Here is a 20,055-nt window from a genome sequence, read left to right on the forward strand (position 1 = left end):
AGAGAGAGAGAGAGAGAGAGAGAGAGAGAGAGAGAGACAGAATCCGAAACAGGCTCCAAACTCACAGACCGCAAGATCATGACCCAAGACAAAGTCGGATACTCAACCAACTGAGCCACCCAGGTGCCCCCAGACATACCTTTTTATATGTCGTCTCTCCTGAGGAATCAACACCTCGGTGGCCTATTTTCTTCATGGGCATGCCAGAGGCATATGGCACCTGGAAAAAGAAGAGTCAAAATTAGCACACAATCCCCATGCCATACACCATACAGCTACTGTGATGGTACATTAAAACAAACCGAAACACTCAACCTACCCTTTCTAGAAGAACATTTTATAAAGTCTTCACAAGATTCATTCCGTGCAAATAGACAGCTCTAGTGTTGCTTCCCAATGAATTAACTGGCTAGAAGAACACAGAAAATTCCTAGGCACAAATATTTCACTTTTTTTGAGAGAGAGAGAGAGAATGCAGGCTGGAGGAGATGGAAAAGGGGGGACAGAGAGAGAGAATCTTAGGCAGCCTCCACGCTCAGCACAGAGCCTGATGTGGGGCTCGATCCCATGATTCTGGGATCATGACCCGAGTTGAAATCGGAGTTGGACTCAGCTGCCTGAGCCACCTAGGTGCCCCACATGCTTCACCTTTGATCCTCAGAAAGATGACATTTAAAAAATGAGTACCAGGGTGCCTGGGTGGCTCAGTTGGCTAAGTGTCTAACTCTTGGTTTCTGCTCAGGTCATGATCTCATGGTTTGTGAGTTTGAGTCCCTTATCGGGCTGCACTTGCTTGGGATTCTCTCCCCCCCACTCCCACCTCCCCTACTAGCACTCACTCACCTATGCTCTCTCTCTCAAAAATAAATTAAAAAAAAAAATGAGTATCATTAAGGAAAAGCAGAAACAAGAGAACTACGAAATAGCTGCTCCAGGAAAAAGAACAAACCTCAGTTCACAGAAGCAGATAGGTTAAAAGTAGTTCCACAGACCTTCTTTTTTTCACCAACCTCCTTTCAGAAATTACTAACTCTCTAACCTTCAACCCGACCTGAACACTATTTGCCCAAAGTGAATTCACCAGTAACAATGATCTAGCCACTTGCAAATGAAAGTACTGCTAGTTGAGGCACTAAAAAGCTGAGGCAATAAGAGGACTCCTGAGACAGGGGCCTCAGGGCCATGAAGAGATTCCTGTGAATGAGCTTTGGCTTTGTTTTCCACCCACATGACAGCCCCTGAAATGAGGAAGGAGTAACACAGTACAGCAGCTGAGCCTAGAAGGCAATTCCCCACATCAAGATGAAGCACAAGACACAAAGGTATTCTTCATGAAGTCAATACTCCTTAAGTTAACAAGCCAGAGGCAAAAAAGCCCAGTGTAAATAGGGTATGATGATCTTAGGGCCTGATATTCAAGTTTTACTGTTCTTGCTGAGGCCCTTAGTGTCAGAAAACCTTCAGTAAAGAATCTCAAAGATCTTGAAAGAGGTTCTCAAGAGAAAAATCTAAAATCACAGGCCAAAGGGGGTCTGCATTCTGAAGCCCTGTCATAAAACCGAGGAGAGAGGCAAGAAGTAAGAAGAGATTCAGGAAATAATGAATAGAAAGAAAGTTAAGCAAATGGAAGATATTCTGCACAGAAAAGAAAAATTTGGGCAATTAACAGCATCTGTATGGTTAAAAGTTGTTCTTTAAATTCACTGAAGCTATGTAACCAGAAGGCAGTAACAGCAAAAACCAGAGTGAGCTTTAGTGCCAGACTGTGCAGGTTTTAACCCCAGCCTTATTGATCCCACTTGTTGTGTGACCTTGGGCAAGTTACAAAACCTCTAATCCTCACTCTTCTTATCTGTAACACATGGATAACAATGGTACTTAGTTCACAGCGGTGTTTACAGGACTAATTAAGAATAAAGGGCACTTAGGTAAATTATTTACTCTCTGGTACACTGTATTTGATACATTAAAAAAAAAAAAAAAAAAGATAGGGGCGCCTGGGTGGCTCAGTTGGTTAAGCTCAGCTCAGATTCTATGTCTCCTTCTCTCTCTGCCCCTCCCCCACTCACGCTCTATATCTCTCTCAAAAATAAGCACTAAAAAAAAATTTTTGTAATCATCAATGTGAGCTATTAATACCTACAATAAACTGCAACAAAGGTAGTTGTATAATTTCTAGCTTACCAAAGACATGTAAGAATCTAGTCTAGCTTCCAAGATCCGAGGGTTAAAAATAAAGATGTTATAAACAGGTATCCTTCTATCCCAGAATTAAAGCTTTAGAAACATGATATCAATATAAAACTCACCTCAGATGCCATGGGTCTCTTGATTCCAGATGCTGTTAAAAGAATAAACAAAACACAATTACAAGTGTGTACACACACACTAGTACCCACAATCTCTATCAAGCACACTGAAACAATCGGGGTTTGCGTCAAACTAAACCCATGAGCCCCTGCCTCTTGCTCTGATACTAGATCCTTCTGGGAAGGGGTTTTAAATATTCATTCCTCTTCTTCCTCCATACTCACAGAACCCTTATGCATATTCCATTCTTGTTCTAGTCCCTTTTCTTACTCAGGTGATATTTTTTCTGGAAAATATATCTGTTCTTGATACATTTAACCATCAGTCAAGAGGGTCTCATTTGATACCAGGGCTGAAAGAGAACAGGTATAAGAGATACCTAAAGACCCACTGGAGAGTCTAGGGCTTGATAATTTTTCCTTTAGTGGTAAAAGGGTAAGAACTTTTAGAGCCTATCTATGGTGCTTTATTCCTAATTAATTATTTCAGAAAAAAAGGTAAAGAGTTGATCTATGGAAATGAGGCAGCTAAAGACGAGAAAATGCAATGTCAAAATAATGAAGATTCTGCATCTCTACCTCCTCACCTTGATTTCTGCTGTAAACCCAACAGGAATTTGTTGGCATTTACTTACTAAAGTGAGTTTTACTTACCAAATATTTAATCAATGCAGATGTGTAAGACAAGTGTGTGGTTCAATCTTGTATTATGACTTTTATTCACTTAAGTTTAGGAAAGATTGTAAGAATATATTTAGCTAAAGTGACTAAAAGAACCTATCTGTAGAAAACCTACCCTGAAAGGTTAAATCAATTCTCAAGGGTCTGTCATCCCCATAACTTTCATCCATGATCATACTGGAGACACATGAACACTCAGAGACAGACTGTCCTCCCCTTCATATTGGAGAATATCGATCTATACCTTCAAAGACTACTGATATATCACTTCAATCTAATTCTAACGAATTCAAAGGGAATAAAGATTAGCCATATTAAAGAAAATTAAAAAGAGACTGATGGGATGGATCTTCAATAATGTAAGTTAATACTTGAGTAGGAAGACCCCGGTTCCACTATATGTATAAGGATTAATGGTGAGGCAACAGACACATGGGATTAAGGGCAATAAGGTAAAGCTCTAATTATGACTGTTTAAGACAACTGATCAAGGGCCCTGAGAATTTCAGAATACAGCTGGGCTCAGAGGCAAGGTTGTGATAATTAGCCCTTAGTTGTACAGAGGCCACAGACCAAGTATTTCTGTTACCAATAAACAGAGCAGTAAAATTTCCTTCCCGATAGTGAGTGAGTCAGGGTGGCAAAAAATGGGGAACAGATAGTTTTCACTCCTCTTCCCAAAAACGGAGGCAATGAAAATGTCACCTAGCTGTTAGCAAGATATGCTACATAAAATGACCCAGAAAACTGAAAAACCAGTAGAGCCCAATAATCTATACCCTTTAGAGATGCTTCATCTTCAATCATCAACTTACTTAGGTAAAAGACTAGGTAAATTAGTAATGGAATCCTAAACTAAGCTTCCAAGGAACAATAAGCCAGGATGATTCAGATTTAGGATTAAAACTGCTACTGACCTACAATAAAGTGTCCACCACCAACAAAAAAAAGTCTAACCTTTTATATCTTACAACCTTTTAGCCAAGAGTCAACATGCTGAGCTATTTAAAAATCAGAAGACCTGGGTTCAAATCTCTTTTAAATCAGGAAAATTGTTCTCTATACTTAACTAAAAAAGAACCTATATTAGAAGGCTTATGTAAAGATTAGATAAGCTAAATCAAATAGACTATAAAGCGTTATACAAATATGTTCTTTCTGCATGATTTCTTTGTTGTTGTTTATACTTGACACACACACACACACACACACACACACACACACACACACACACACAGAGAGGCAGTGAGACAGTGGGGGAGGGGCAGAGAGAGCCGGAGACAGAATCTGAAGCAGGCTCCAAGCTCTGAGCTGTCAGCAGTGAGCCCCATACAGGGCTCGAACTCACGAGCCATGAGATGATGACCTGAGCCGAAGTTGGACGCCTGACTGAGCTACTACCCAGGCACCCCGATTTCTTTTTTTCTTAATGTTTATTTTTGAGAGAGAGCGCACTTGTGAATGAGCGGGGGAGGAGCAGAAAGGGAGACAAAGGATCTGAAGCGGGCTCTGCACTGACAGCAGAGAGCCCGATGCAGGGCTCAAACTCACAAACTGTGAGATCATGACCTGAGCTGAGGTCAGACGCTTAACCGACTGAGCCACCCAGGCGCCCCAACTCTGTGATTTCTAAAGCAAGAGCAAAGTTGGGCCCGTAGCAAGGTTTAATGTTCAATTACCTAGACCTTCATGAAATTTTAATCAGCATCTCAAATTACTTGGCTCCTCCCAACGCGCCCCCCCCTCCCCAACCCTCCTGCAAGTGCATACATGCAACTATGGAATCAGTGATTCTCAATGAGAAAATCAGTAGGCTTTCAGTTAAGAAGACGAACACTGATTCTGCACTCCTTGGTCAATGCTTGGCCTATCCTTTCCTTTTTTATCCCAGAGGAAGAGGTTTGGAAGCGATCTGGCAGAACCAAGAAAAGCCAACATCCAGCCCTAGTCTGACAGTATTTCCTCCTCTGTAGAGAAGTAGTCACTGGACAAAGTTAAACAATGCAGATAAAAAGGCAGATTAAGTGATTTCAAGGCACGGAGTTAGGTATATGGCTTTCTTACTCCCTGAAAAGTTCTATTTTGCTAGTTTTATCCCACAAAAATTGTAGCTCTACAGCTGCTACACTCTTGCAAAAGTACCCAGAACCAGGATGGGAGGAGTTCACTTAGCAGAATTTTGGTGCCAATGGCTTAGCTATCAGCAAGCGCAAAACTGGGATTAATCCCAAGGACACTATAGCTGAAGCAGTTAGAACAATATTGGGATCTAAATAGTAACAATCAGACCAAGTAATATTCTCTTCAAAGAGAACATGGACCTAAGATTTACTCTATTCCTTGCTTGAAGTTCTGCCCCTGTGGCACAGACCGGAGCTCGAATCTAACAAAAATGAACAATGGAAGGGAAGAGAAAAATATCTAGAGAATTTTACCAGTGTTGCTGTTAACACCCAGGTTGGTCTACAAACCTAATAAAGAACAGAGTGACATTTCAAGGAACCAGATACCACCTGCTAAGGCTTGACCACTTGGTCCAAAGCTCTGTCAATAAGAAACTGTCTACTAGAGAAGTCCATGAGACCGAAGAGTCAACAGCATTGTACCTGTTCACCTCATAATCAAACTTTCTCTTCTGTAAGTACAGAAGGAGGAGGAAGAGGAGCTGAGGGAACTGAAGGAGAAGTTGGGGGGTTGGGGGGAGACCAACTCAGCATGGCAACACCGGGCTTGGTAATGCCAGCCAGCCAATGTTTAAGGGAAATGAGATTCATCCCTATGGATAAGACTAGAATATGGTTTAGCAGAAAGTTTGTTTTCTAGCATCTTTGTGAAAAATTCTCTCTGATAAAGATATGTTATTATCTTATAATCCATATCCATGATCTATATATATCATTCTCTTTTTGGGTAGGGAAACAGTATAGGGCAGAGCTCCAATGTTAAAATTTACTTTACTCAGGGAAAAACTTTTCTCCTGAGAAACTGGGGGCCTGCCTCTCCCATCTAAGCCAAAACTCTCAAGGATTATTAAAATGCCTACATATTGGGGTGCCTGGCTGGCTTAGTCAGTGAAGCATGCAACTCCTGATCTCAGGGTGATGAGCTTGAGCCCCACATTGAGTGTGGAGATTATTTTTAAAATACATAAATTTTGAAAAAGCCTACATCATCAGTCCACACCATGAAACGTGGCATGTGCTACAAGAAAGGACAGCACATTACCCAGGGGGGGCAGATATGGAAGCTGACAGCTTAGCTATAAAGAAGGTCCTAGAGGGGCACCTGGGTGGCTCAATCGGTTAAGTATCTGACTTCAGCTCAGGTCATGATCTCACGGTTTGTGAGTTCGAGCCCTGTGTTGGGCTCTGTGCTGACAGCTCAGAGCCTGGAGGCTGCTTCTGATTCTGTGTCTCCCTCTCTCTCTGCTCCTCCCTCACTTGCACTCTGTCTCTGTCTCTCAAAAATAAACATACATTTAAAAAAAAATTAAAAAAAAAAAAAGGTCCTGGACCCACCTCTCGCCAGCTCAATTTTAACACCTCCCAACACCAGTTCAATGATGAATTATTTCTGCTCCCCCACCTCATTCATTTATTTAAAAACTATTAATTGATCATCTGTTACATGTCAGGAATGATGCCAGGCACTATGGACAGAGTTTTATGTTCCTGACCTAGAGGAGCTCACAAATTTTTCTTTTTTTTTCTGCTATCACTTGGGCAGATCCTCCTAGTTTTCCTTAATGCTGACTGCAAGACTCAACGGAAATGCTGATACTTTTTTAGAAAGTATTTCTTTCCACTGGCAAAATGTTTATTTGTATAGCACTTTGAAAGCTTACAAACGTATCTCATTTGACCCTTAAAACAGTACTACAGGCTTTGGGAACCATTTAAATTAAGGACTTAAGAGACATATCCACCAAGTATAATGTATGAAACTTGTTTGGATGCTGATCAGATAAGTAGTAAACTAAAAAGATTTCTGGGACAGGAACCTTGAGAGGAGAAATAAATAACGACTACTAATTTTGTAGATGTGACAATACTACTATGGTTATGTCATAACTCCCTCCCTCCTTTTCCCCCTAAAATACAGTCCCTATCTGTAGGAATAACATTATGAAGTATTTATGCTGAAATCACATGAAGACTGGGATTGCTTTAAAATATTCTAAGGGGTGGAGGTAGGGAAATGGGAGAATAGATGCAACCAACTTGCAAAATATTGCTGCTGAAGCTAGATGATGGGCACAGGAGGTTCTTTATAGTTTTCGTTCTACTTTGCGTATGGCTTAAAAATTTTATAATTAAAAGTTTAGGGAAAAAATACCACAGAAGGAAACAAGTCTGGATAATCAACTTCGTCTGAGCTGGCTTCTTTCTGAGAGGTTTCTCTGGTAAAAAGTAAGCACCCAGATGAAGTTCTGAAGTAAAATTCTTTATATATTGCACTAAATTCCCAAGTCATGTCCATAGTCTGTTTCCTTCATGACTATGGGACTCCTTCTCATTAACAGGCCCTGGACCAAGAAACATTCTAAACAACTAATGTTGCAGCACTGAAAGCAAGAAATGAAGCCTTGACAAAAAGGCTGCATCAGAAAAAAATTAATCGTTCAAATAACTTATTTTTGAGCGGGACAATAGATGATATAGAAACAACCATGGCAATATCGAACCCTAGTTACTCTGCAGAAAGAAGAAAATGGAAAAGACCTAGAGATGCAAGGGTGTACTCACTTTGGGAATTTTAAAAAATTCTAACAACACAAGCTCAGTCTGGCTAAAATCTACAGATGGGTTTTTTGTTTTTTTGTTTGTTTGTTTGAGAGAGAGAGAGAGAGAGACACCCCAGGATATGGGGAGGGGCAGAGACAGAGGGAGAGAGATAATCTCAAGCAGGCTCCACACCCAGTGCAGAGCCCGACCCGTGCGGGGCTCCCACAACCGGGAAAGTCAGATGTTTGACTGAGCCACCCAGGCGCCCCTGAAATCTATAGCTATTGATGAAAGTTGATTTTTAAACAAAAGTTGAAAACTCAGCTCCTTCAGTCATAAACAAAGCTACTTGCCCATTGTCAAGCTAACAAATCAATAACCATTTATATTATGAAAAAAGTAATTCCAAAAGGGCCTTTGAGAATTTTAGTCTAATCTTCTTTTTTAAGTAAAAGCAAAAGCATTAAGGGATGTGCTCAAAAATCAGAAAGCAAAGGTAGTGACAGAGCCAGAACACGAATTCACATTCCTAATCCCCAATTCAACTCTCTTCTAAGAGAGTTTTGTTTTCAATTTCCTGGCCACCTAGTGTCTAGAGAGCCCAAGCAAGCACCAAGGGAACTAGAATACTCTACTAAACTAAATTAATCTCAGAACTTCTAAAAGACAATATGAACACAATTTTCTTCCCCTGAGACCTTGCATTTCTTCGAGACAAGGAAATCTTTTTTTCATTTTCACTGATAAGAGTCCTTCTCCTTCAGTCCTCCTCCTCTCCATCTTAAATTAACAATAATGACAATTCTGTCCCTCTGGTAACAGTCATCAATGTTACTGGCAAGAAGAGTAGGAAAATACCTTTTGCTTCTTTTAGTGAAGTTATATTTGTTCTGGACCAAATAATGCCTGTATTCTAGAGCAGTAGAAACCTCTTTCAAGTCTAATATTTGCAAGAGCAGTTTTACAGACGTTAAGGTCCTCACTAGTAATAGAAAAGTACCTTTTTGTCTCTGTAATAAAACATCAATAACTTGGAGACAAAAAAAGAACTCCATCTCAGATTAGAGTTTTCTTTTTGGTGTGTGTGGGACCATGACTGGCTCTGATTAAAAGCATAAGGCTTTTAGGATTATTGAATTTTCAGTGGACAAAAAGAAGGCATCTGATAGACAAACTCTTTGTGTTTGTTTTGTTTTAGGGATCTTGGAACTGAATGCATAATCGTTACCAATCCTTGGCACGTTAACTTCTAAGATACTTTCTGAAAGAATGAAAGAATCAATAACTCCACATCTTATGCACAGAAGAGCTCAGAATTTTGTTGTTTTTCTAGGAGAGCTAAGGTCAGAAGGGGAAGTTGTCTTCTGTACTACTTTCTCCTTCACCAAGGATTCCTGGTTCAGTCAGTAACCATTCAACAATAAATAGTTAATCTGGTTTAAAATCACATTAGTTCACACACAGACTTTCAGATTAGTCAGGGGAGCAATAGCAGCACCGTGGGTAGAAATGTGGGCTCTGAAATCAGAACACCTGAGGTTTGAATACCTGATCCATCACTAACTAGGCAAGCTTGCACAAGTTAGTGAAAACTCTCTAGGCCTTGGTTACCTCATGTATAAAATAAGCAAATAATAACATGTTCCTCATATGGCTGTTAAGAGAATTAAATCACGTATAGCATTTAACATATGATAAATGCTCTATAAATAACTAGTAACTATTATCTGCATGTGAATTAGGAAACCTATCTACAGGATGGGAAGGGTCAGAGAAATGAAAAATGCAGTAGAAAGGGAAAAGAAGAAGAGTTTGGACTAATTTAATGAAACAAAAGGAAAGGAAGTTATGTGAAGATTTTGAGGGAGACAAAAGGTAGTTGACTGATTTGTATCATACTGTGGAACTGTAAGAAAAGAACTTTCTGTGTTAAGATAGCATCTTTTTTGGGAAGGGCAGAGAGAAATGGGAGCTAGTATCAAATAATGCTTGCAAGACACCCACAGCCTTCCCAGAAGAAGGCCATGTAGTGACCACTACACAAAGTCTGTCACTGTTATGGGGAAAAGACGCTGGCTGCTAGTTACTGCGAGGAGCTCATGCTTCTTCAGCACAGATACACATCAGATCTACCTCTCTTACGGCTGACCCCACAGCACAGAAAGTTGAAACCTAAATGAGGAAAAACAGAAAGTTATCACTTACTTCGAGGGTTCTACTTGCTTACAGCAGAATAAGCATATTAAAAAACCAAAAACAAAACCCCTCTAAAGTTTAAAATTGTGAACAGGGCTTACTTAACCCGATCCCCAGCACCATACTTGAAATGTACAATTTTTTTGCAGTTCTGAGTAAATGTCCAAAAAACAAGAGAAGCTCTGGCAGAAAATTCCAAGAGTGGTCACAAAATTTGTAACCCAAATCATTTCACTCTGGAGTGGTTTCATATTGACAAGAAAATTTCAGGTGCAAAGCTCATCTGTATACAGGCATCTACCCTTTAAAAAAAAATGTGGGGCGCCTGGGTGGCGCAGTCGGTTAAGCGACCGACTTCAGCCAGGTCACGATCTCGCGGTCCGTGAGTTCGAGCCCCGCGTCAGGCTCTGGGCTGATGGCTCGGAGCCTGGAGCCTGTTTCCGATTCTGTGTCTCCCTCTCTCTCTGCCCCTCCCCCGTTCATGCTCTGTCTCTCTCTGTCCCAAAAATAAATAAAAAATGTTGAAAAAAAAAATTTAAAAATAAATAAATAAATAAATAAAAATAAATTTAAAAAAAATGTATGTACATTTTATTTGAGGGTCTTCCATTCTTGAAGGATAATCTGGTCATGCCTAGCAAAAAGTCTTAAAAACATATATATACAATTTGACCTAGAAGTGAGAATTTATCCTAAAGAAATAGCCAAGTGGATAAAGACGTATATACAAAGATATTTACTGCAGCATTGTATGTAATAACTATTATTGGATAGATACTGTAATTAGAAAAAAATCTAAACAAAAGGAGATTGGTGATATAAATCATGTCATGAATAGAATATATAAACTATTATTCTTATGTATATTTAAGAATAGGATATGAAAAAAGTTTAAAAAATTATATAGTACAATACTTTTGTCAAACACTTATCTATAAATTCACATGTATTTACATACAATGAAAAGATCCAAAATTAGGTTGATTTTGTAATTTTAAATATTAATTTTCCCTTATCTATGTAAAATTTCTGGAAAAAATAATTACATAGATAATTTCATAATTAAAGAAAAGAGATACACAGGGATGGCTTTACTACTCCATTTTCCCTAGTAAACCACTACAAGATAGTCCCACACATACAGACCAATATCACTCCCTCCTCACACATTATCTCAAGCTCATTATAATCATAGTGAGCGGCTGCAGAGATACACTAGAAGAAAAATGTGAAAAGAGAATGTCCAGAATGCACACAATCCCAAGCTACAAATAAGCATGACTCCTCTACACTCACTCTCTGCCACAAATCACTTTGAGATGTTTGTACAACCTGAAACATTCATCAACACATATAAGAGGCTCTCTCTGAAGAGGTTTATCTTTCATGTCCTCCAGAATATCAGTATTTTCCTATAAAACAGGTACTTAATTTCAGCGCATCTCCTGGATACCAGGCCCTGAAAAATATAAAAGATCTACCCTCCAAATTATGAAAATAAGCTGGGAAATCTTTAATGTTACTAAAATAATTTCAAAACAGCTGAACCAGTCAAGTGCTAAAGTGGAAACAATCCAATCAAGTTTGCTAAAATACAACACTGAATCATCACACCACGTCACAGAGTACTTTTCGGAGAACTCTGGACCAGTCTTAAGGAAGCACTCCATTTTGGTCCTCAGCCCCACCCTAACTTATGTTTCTGATGAAAAAGGTACTGGAGGGGCTGGTTTCTAGTCACTTGGCAAAACACCAATGGGATTCTCCATATATTTGCTTGTTAGCACTGAACTACTTGCAGACTAATATTCACTATTAAGAAGGAGAAAATGTAGAGGAAAAGAAAAACCATCAATATAATTCTGAGAAGTATAAAAAAGCAAACTTCAGAAGGGGAAATGAGTTGACTTTAAAAGAGGAGATAACTGAAATAAAGATATTTCCCAACCATAAAAACCTCCGACATTAGAGTTGTTTCTCCCCCCACCAGAGTGTAGAACAAAACAGACTTGGCCTTAATACCAGAGCCTCTCCCTGCACTTTCAGAACAGAAGCATTTCCGTTGGAGATGAGATGACATCATCCATCAGATGAAAAACTAAGAGGCAGTGTGTGACTGACTTCAATGTTTGAAGTACACATATAATTTGGGGACGCCAGAGGCTGGCCGGATGTGCATTCCTCAGACAACTGGAGTTGCGCCTGGGCAAGTCCTACAGAAGCAATCCCAGAGACCTAGCTCAATGACTTTCCAATACTACCACATCAAACGTGTCAAGGATACCTACACAGAGCACAAAGAGATATAAACAGACTTTTGGAAGCAAAATGCTAACTCTCAGGGGTTCTCTTGGTTGAGAAGAGTGAGAGCCAGAGGTTTTAAAAGGAAAAAAAAGGCAAAAGCAAAAACCTACACAAAACAGAAACACAATCAGCCCAGTTATCTGCTGCACTTTTCTAAAGCAATCTCTCTGGTCCTTGTTACCCTGAAATACTGAAAGCCATTTTAATTACACCCCTGTAGGTGCGAGGCACAACATGTTCTCCAAATGAAAATACTGAGAAATATGTTTGAGGTATCAGCCCACCTCCTAAGCACTCAAAAAACTGTTTAGAAACAAACAAAAAGGTACCATTACCACCCCCTCAATAAGGACTAAACCAAGCCACATCCCAGAGGAAAGCTAAATGTTGTTTCCTATCAAGTGTCAAGTTTTCCTAAGGATCTTCTAGAAAAAAGTCAGAAAGCCAAGGATGCTCCTAGAAACAAAAGCTACAAAGCAGTTTGATCTACCAGTCCTGAGGTCACCTCAGATAACAGCCAACTAAGTAGCAAGGAAATGAGTTACAAGATTACTAAAACTCATCCTGGTAACATACAGCCTTTCTACAACACCTCTGCCACTAGTAACAAGCTCTCTGAACCTCAGTTTCCAGATTTGGAAAATGAGGTTAATTAAAATACCTCTTCATTTCCCTCTAGTGATAAACTTTTACTTCTACAAGGCAAATTTCATGGTTCTCAGGCCTCATATATGTTTTCTTGGCACTAAAACTTTGGTTGAAAAAAAATTGTGTCCTTCCGAAGAGACAGGAGTCTCCTGGATAAGCCACTCATGGCCAAAAAGTATTTGATTTCTTGGCAGATCACCACCTCCTATTTCCAAACCTGGCTCTATCTATCCTCAAAAAGCAAGGACTCTTGATGGATCAGAATGTACAGGCTTTAGCAGAGAAAGTCTATAATTTTAATGATATCATTGCCCCAAACAATGCACTTCAAGGCAATTACAAGGAAAATAAGAGATAATGTTACTTTGTTGTCATCCCTTTTATACAGGTTCTTTTTTTAAGTTTATTTTTATTTATTTTTTGAGAGAAAGAGAGCACGAGTGGGGGAGGGGCAAAGAGAAAGGGAGAGAAAAGATCCCAAGTAGGCTCCACACTGTCAGCCCAGAACCCAAAGCAGGGCTTGAAATCATAAACTGTGAGATCGTGACCTGAGCGATATCAAGAGTCAGACACTTAACCAACTGAGGCCACCCAGGTGTCCCTATACAGGTTCTTGTCAATGAAAACTTGAAGTTTACCAAGTTTGTTTACCTACATTGTTCACTGGAAATCTACTCTACTTCAGCTGATTATGTATGCTAAAAAGACCTCTTCCCATTCTTTCCCCACAACTTCCCTTGCTTACCTTCCTTAAGACCACTCCCCATCAACACTGCTGATCTTTGGGATAGTGCTTCTTCTGGGTTAAACCCACATTGCTCAGTTAAGTATATAAGGTAAATAATAAGATATACTGAACTCCCTGCAAAGAACTTGCCCTCCTTACTCTTGCCAAAGTCTTCCTCAGACTCAACAGAAAGGAGCTTTTTCTGGAATCAGATGTTTACCAATACATTGTCTACAGGGACAACTGACTGGCTCAGTCAGTAGAGCATGTGACTCCTGACCTCGGGGTTCTAAGTTCGAGCCCCATGTTGGGTGTAGAGATTACTTAACAATAAAATCTTCAGGGGCGCCTGGGTGGCTCAGTCGGTTGAGCGTCCGGCTTCAGCTCAGGTCATGACCTCACGGTCCGTGGGTTCGAGCCCCGCGTCGGGCTCTGTGCTGACCGCTCAGAGCCTGGAGCCTGTTTCGGATTCTGTGTCTCCCTCTCTCTCTGACCCTCCCCTGTTCATGCTCTGTCTGTCTCTGTCTCAAAAATAAATAAACATTAAAAACAATTAAAAAAAAAAAATAAAGAAAGAAAAAAAAAATTAAAAAAAAAAAAATCTTCAGGGATGCAGAGCCTGCTTGGGATTCTCTCTCTCTCTGCCCCTGTCCCACTTGCGTGCATGCTCTCTCTCTCTCTCAAAATAAATAAACTTAAAAATTATCCTTAAAAAAAATAAAACCTTTAAAAAGAAATACATATTGTCTACAGCCATTACAAACAAACAGACTGGAATTTCACAGGAGAAGAAAGAAAAATGACTGGGAGACAAAGTTTAAAAAAATGGAGTGGTTGAGGAAAAAAAGTTCATTTCAAATAGAAAACTGTAAAAAGAATGATGGAAGCTCACAGGAAGTGTGAACAAAACCAATCAACACATACACAGAAACTAAACAATGCTCTCCTTTGATAGGAAAGGGTGGGGGAGTGAAGCGAGATAGGGGAAACTGGCTAGGAAGGGGTTTCCTCTAGGAAATAAATACCATCAACCCAAACACTCTCTCTTTGAGACTGAATGGCGGACTGGGGTTTGGAACACAGAGAAACAGAGATTCCCTCTACCAGGCTATCAGAAAATAGTATACTTCCTCAAACATACTTTTATCTATGATCAAGAAACACACCCAGTCAACAGAAAGAGAGAAGAAACTAACAACTTTGCTCTTACTTTATGTCAAGCAAGAATACCCTAAAATTCTAGGAAAGAAAATATCCAGATTAAAGGATAAAAATAACCACCTTCCCTTCTTTATCCCCAGTTCTGTCTTTGGCCTGGTTTTATCTCTGTTATTCACTTCACAGGCTACAGTTTCCATTATATTATCAAAGAAACACAGACTAATAAAACATGTAATAACTAGTAGCTGGCACCTATTTGGGCAAATATTAATCAGAAGACGTTTGTATCAACCCAGAACCACACACAGAAACCAACAAAACATACAATTTTGAATCCAAAGCCAACTTATCAGTACATTATTACCAATTAATATCTGATACTAGACACCTAAAAAATCTGTATAATCATACTTGACCAAGTTTGAGCAGCCATGGCAGAAATAAATGGTTAAACAAAAACAGTGACATTCCGATGTCAGTTTTCTGTCAGAATCTACCCAAGGGAACAAAAGTAAAAAAGAAGTGTCAAAACCCCAATGGAGAAAACAAACAGCAATATCTCTCCCTACTTACAAAATGTCAACCAAAATGGTGAACCTAGTCATATTCTGACTACATGACATTCTGTTCTATCTTTATATTTCCAAATTTCAGTTTCTCACTCCAGTAAAGTGGCTTAAATTGTATTACTATCCACTAGAACAGAAGCACTGAAGGGTAAAGGACCAGCCTACAAATGTTTTACACTGGACACAAAGAACACGGATGGGCGCCTGGGTGGCTCAGTCAGTTGAGTGTCCAACTCTTGATTTCGGCTCAGGTCATGATCCCAAGGTCATGAGATTGAGCCTTAGACTGAGAGTGGAGCCAGCTTAAGATGCGCTCTCTTTCTCCCTCCCCTCCCCCTCACACGAGCTTGCACACACACTCATTCTCTCTCTAGAGAACAAGACAGAACACAGACAACAACAACAACAAAATACTCAACAAAATCCCTACCATTTGGAGTTATCAGATTACAGGCTAATTGACTAGTAGGGCTCTTCTGGGAAGAAGAGAGCTACCAAAATCAAGGATTTATGAGGCTGGCCCTACTATAAAGGTCCCAAGCAAAAATGCTTCAGTCCTGTGTTCTCTGGGGTTTCCCTCAGCAGTTACATGAAGTCAGGAAAGGAGCTATAAAGTTATTTCCAAATCATTTGTGCTCATAAAATCACATAGGTGAAGGGCCACAATTTCAGAAATGTTCTTGTCTGAAGCAAAAAGGAACTACAGGTTCATGATCTTCTAATGTTTCGAGTACTTTTTCTTGGGGGAGTCACGCATGATTTTATCACAAAGCTCTTATTTCAGAGAACAGTGTACACCTTAGCATTCTAACTTTACTTTCTAACTCCTTCAAATCAAGTCTCCAAAACAGAAACTCCTTACTCCCTTCATGGTAGTTTAAAAAAGGGATGCAGTGGCTTATTTCAAATCCTTTTTTTTTTTTTTTTTTTAAGATTTTGTTTTTAAGTAACCTCTGTACAGCAATGTAGGGCTTGAACTCACAACCCTAAGATCAAGAGTCACATGCTGTACCAACTGAGCCAGCCAGGCGCCCCTGAATTTCAAGCTCTTGATAAACTAGTCAAACTACAGATAGGGAAACAGGCTCTCTGCACACTGGTGTGACAGATGGTCATACTGTCAACAGCACCTCATCAGGGCTAATTTTAAGTGGTGCCACTGTCCAAATAATGAGGATGGGGAGAAAGCAAAAGAAGGAATAAATTTCCTTTGCACACCAAATAGCTGAGACTAGAAGGCAAACTGCATCAACTTTTATTAACAAAGTGTTAAGAACAAGCACATGATGATGGCTGCTGTAAGCTGATATTCATTTATAACTGCTTCCCCCAAATCGAAACATGGTAATTAATTATTCCAATGGGAAAAGATGTCAAACATCACTTAGAGTGTATGGTTTGATCTAACCTCTGTATTTCACATGTCAGCAGAATAAAAGACCAGCTCTGACTTAATGGTGAAATAATCTAGACAGGGAATGACTGTTCCAAATAATCTGTCCTTCTTAATTTGAATTCCAAAAGATTTTGAGCCTCCAAAGGTTATAGGCAGCTTATCTAAGACATCAACCTATCCCTGAATCCTAACGTTCTTAACCTTGAATCCATTTTCAATATTGTCAAAGAGAGTTCCACCAAAACTTAAGTGAGCTCAGCTAAACATCTAAGAACAATAAATTGGTTTTAGAATGGTTACAAAACCCACACACACAATCTCCTACTTGAATTTCTACAAAGCCAGCCTTCTTACCTTTAACAATTTAGGAAATCATAAACCATCACTCATTCGTGTCAATGTCCTAATTCCCCTGGTACCATCCAGACACAGCAACACTCACCCCCAATCACAAATAAAACCCATTAAAAAAAATAAAAATTAAAAAAAAACTCTAATAGCCTTTTTTTTGCATCAGAATCTAATATCCTTCTTCTTCAATCACATCCTTAGAATGAAATATTTTATTAAATTAAATTTACTAAGGCCAAACCTAAGTGAAAGTGAAGATACACAAAAAAAGTCAACACTATGGATCTGGACACAAAAATCCCATCAGGTTTTCAGGACTATTTATAAACACTTTTTCTTAATTTCTTAATCCAATTGTTTCAACATTTGTCAAAGAAGCAAAGATGGAAGGTGTGAGAAACAAAAGTAAGAATCTGAAGCTATTTTTAGACATTTTTATACCTTGACTTCTCATATGAACATCATGGAGTCAAGGAGCTGTAACGTCCACTGAAACCCAGTATTTTATTTTCTGGTGAAAACACAATAGGACAAAAACATTTACACCATCTGAATTACTAACTGCTAGCTGTAGGATCTGGCAGTAAACATAAAAACATAAAAATATCAAACAATGACATCTGAAAAAGACAGCAGGACTATCCGAAGCAGTAGAGATGAAAGAGGAGGAAGATGATTCCATTAAGTGACAAAAGAAATTTTCCTTTACTCCTAAATCTGCCCACATGGCCAATACTTCCATGGGACAGAGGCTGAATCAAATCCTGGAACATAAATACATGGCTTTTAAGGTTACCCTGGTTCTAATAGAACACCTAACTTCTTATAAGCTTAAGAACTACACACAACCTTCTTTTCTGCATTGGGGGAAAGAGAGAAAAGGTTTAAATTAAGGGACTACTCTAGAAAAACACCTGTTATTTTACCTCATCCTTCGCACTTAGAATGCAACACGAGTTGCTCTGGTCCTCTAATGCTTTTACAGGAAAGGCAAAAAACACCTCTCAAGAAACTAAAAATAGATGTACATAAATAAAACTGCAGCTTATGAAGAAGATACTTGTGACCATGTAGCCAAGCTCATCCCAGCTGGAATATGAAAGCGGGAACCCTCTATTTAGCCAAGTCAAAAGGCAAGGATGCAATCGCAGGCCTAAGGAAATGTCAACCTCTCAAGTACAGCATCCAACATCTGACAGCTTCTCCTGCCTGTAGAGGCAACAGTAACTGTGGAACACCAGACATTTCTGATGGAAGCTCTAGAACAGTTTCTGACTCAATTTCCACCCACCTCCCCACACTTACACGCATTTTCCCTCCTACACACAATCTGCTGCTTTTCTTGTGGGCTCCTCCGCCCTGCCTCAATCTCCAGTAGTTTCTAACTACCCTGGCTCAGTGCTCCAAGTGCCGGTTTCCTGATACAGCCTAAGCATTCTTCCAGTGCATTTCCTATTATACAATATTTCTCCACAGCACGTACAACCACCTCCCAAGCACCCCATCATTCCCAGGCCTAATTCCCATCACAACCTCTCTCAGCCTCTAGTGTGCATCATTCCATCTTCTCCATCTGTTTTCTAGGGTCTAGAAACTTCATGACTTCATGACTTTCATGACTCTAATTTTCCGCCTTCCTTCAAAACGCCCTATTCCTTCCCAAAGGTGGGCAGTCTGGAAATGGGAATCCTCCAAGGAGGGTGTCTGCTATAAATGCATGTGGGTCGAGCGCGTGCGCGGGGGTCGGCACTGGGAAGGGATGACGCACGAGGGGGGAGGCCTCTAAGGAAAAAGGTCTCCAATAACTCCCACCCCCAACAAAACCCACAATTCCCTAATTCCTCAGCAATCCAAAGAAAACGTCACATAACCCTTAAACATGTTTTAACCCCATGGCTTCTCTTCCACATTTTTATCCGATTAACCCCATAGTCAACTTGAATTCCACCTGCCTCTCACACTAATTCCTCTAAATACAAGGCCTCCGTTTACTTCAGTTTTCTCTACTTCTTTCGGTTTCCCTTCTGTTACCCTCCTACCCCCATTTTCAATCTCCATCCCTTTTCAAGTTCTCAAGTCGGTCTCCTCGAAGACAGCTTGTGTTTTTGAGAGCCTCCCTTTCCTCAATCAAATCCATCCTTTCCTCAGACTCCCCCTGCCCGCTCAGAAAGCCCTATTTGAAAACCCAATCTCCGTCCTCCTTACCGGCAACTCCTCGGACATCCCGTTACAGGTGCCCTCCCAGGTCTCGCTCTCGTTCCCATCGCACAGCCGCCATCAGCCCCCTGCCCACGCCCCGCCCTGATTACCTGAGGACGAGGCGCAGGAAGGGACGCCGGGATCCGCGAATGAAAACCCGACCGACGACAGCCCTGAGGAGGCCGACGCCATCTTGGCAGCCCCCTCCCCCTCAGCGGCCTCGCTCCCTTTCAATCGGGCTCTTCCTCTTCTCCGAGTCGAATTTTCTCACGTCTCTTCACAGAACCCGCGTTCTGCGGGCCACCTCCCTGCCCCCTCCGGGGCCTCTCTCAGACACGTCGGGCTGGGTCCTGAAACAGCTCAGGGCCGCACCATTTGGCTGGCATAGGGGAAAACCGCCGTCTCGCACCCGCTCCGCAACTTCACCAGTGCTCCGAGGGAGCTACTTTCCCCTTTCACAAAGAAGTAGGCTCCAGCCCGCCGCCAGGACCCCGCGTCCGAACCTAACCACACCTAACGAAATAGGGGGCGTGAAAAGTCCCGGAGGAACAAACGTCCCCGCCCCTCCTCCCCAGCCACAGCCTGTTTATCGCCCAACCTCACTGCTCCACTCAGTGGCCAGGGGAAATCCGGGAACTGCGCATGCGCGTAACCTTTCCAGCGTTCCAGCCCACTCAATGAGGGGGAGAAGAGGGAGGCCCTGAGAGCCAATCGGAAGGCTGGTGTTGGTCACATTACACGAACGAATCCACAGGTCGAAGACTAGCTCTTCCCCGACTGTGAACCAGCG

The 20,055-nt window shown here is 40.7% G+C and overlaps 1 protein-coding gene across 6 annotated transcripts in view; it reads right to left on the reverse strand.

Moving 5' to 3' along the window:
* Positions 1 to 20,055, reverse strand: part of PIP5K1A (phosphatidylinositol-4-phosphate 5-kinase type 1 alpha) — a 40,595-nt gene that overhangs the window by 17,408 nt on the left and 3,132 nt on the right. For 2 of the 6 annotated variants that reach the window (XM_049616288.1, XM_049616285.1), the window contains exons 1-4: positions 19,376 to 19,921; positions 9,848 to 9,886; positions 2,310 to 2,341; positions 140 to 220 (exon numbers count right to left, since the gene is read on the reverse strand). In XM_049616288.1, the coding sequence (XP_049472245.1) occupies positions 140 to 220; positions 2,310 to 2,341; positions 9,848 to 9,886; positions 19,376 to 19,457 (234 nt within the window). In that variant the 5' untranslated portion in view covers positions 19,458 to 19,921. Of the gene's footprint in view, positions 1 to 139; positions 221 to 2,309; positions 2,342 to 9,847; positions 9,887 to 19,375; positions 19,924 to 20,055 lie in introns of those variants that run through there. The other 4 variants (XM_049616291.1, XM_049616287.1, XM_049616286.1 and 1 more) reach the window with 4 other exon arrangements.

Source organism: Panthera uncia, assembly GCF_023721935.1.
Source record: "Panthera uncia isolate 11264 chromosome C1 unlocalized genomic scaffold, Puncia_PCG_1.0 HiC_scaffold_4, whole genome shotgun sequence".
NCBI classification, from domain to species: Eukaryota; Metazoa; Chordata; class Mammalia; order Carnivora; family Felidae; genus Panthera; species Panthera uncia.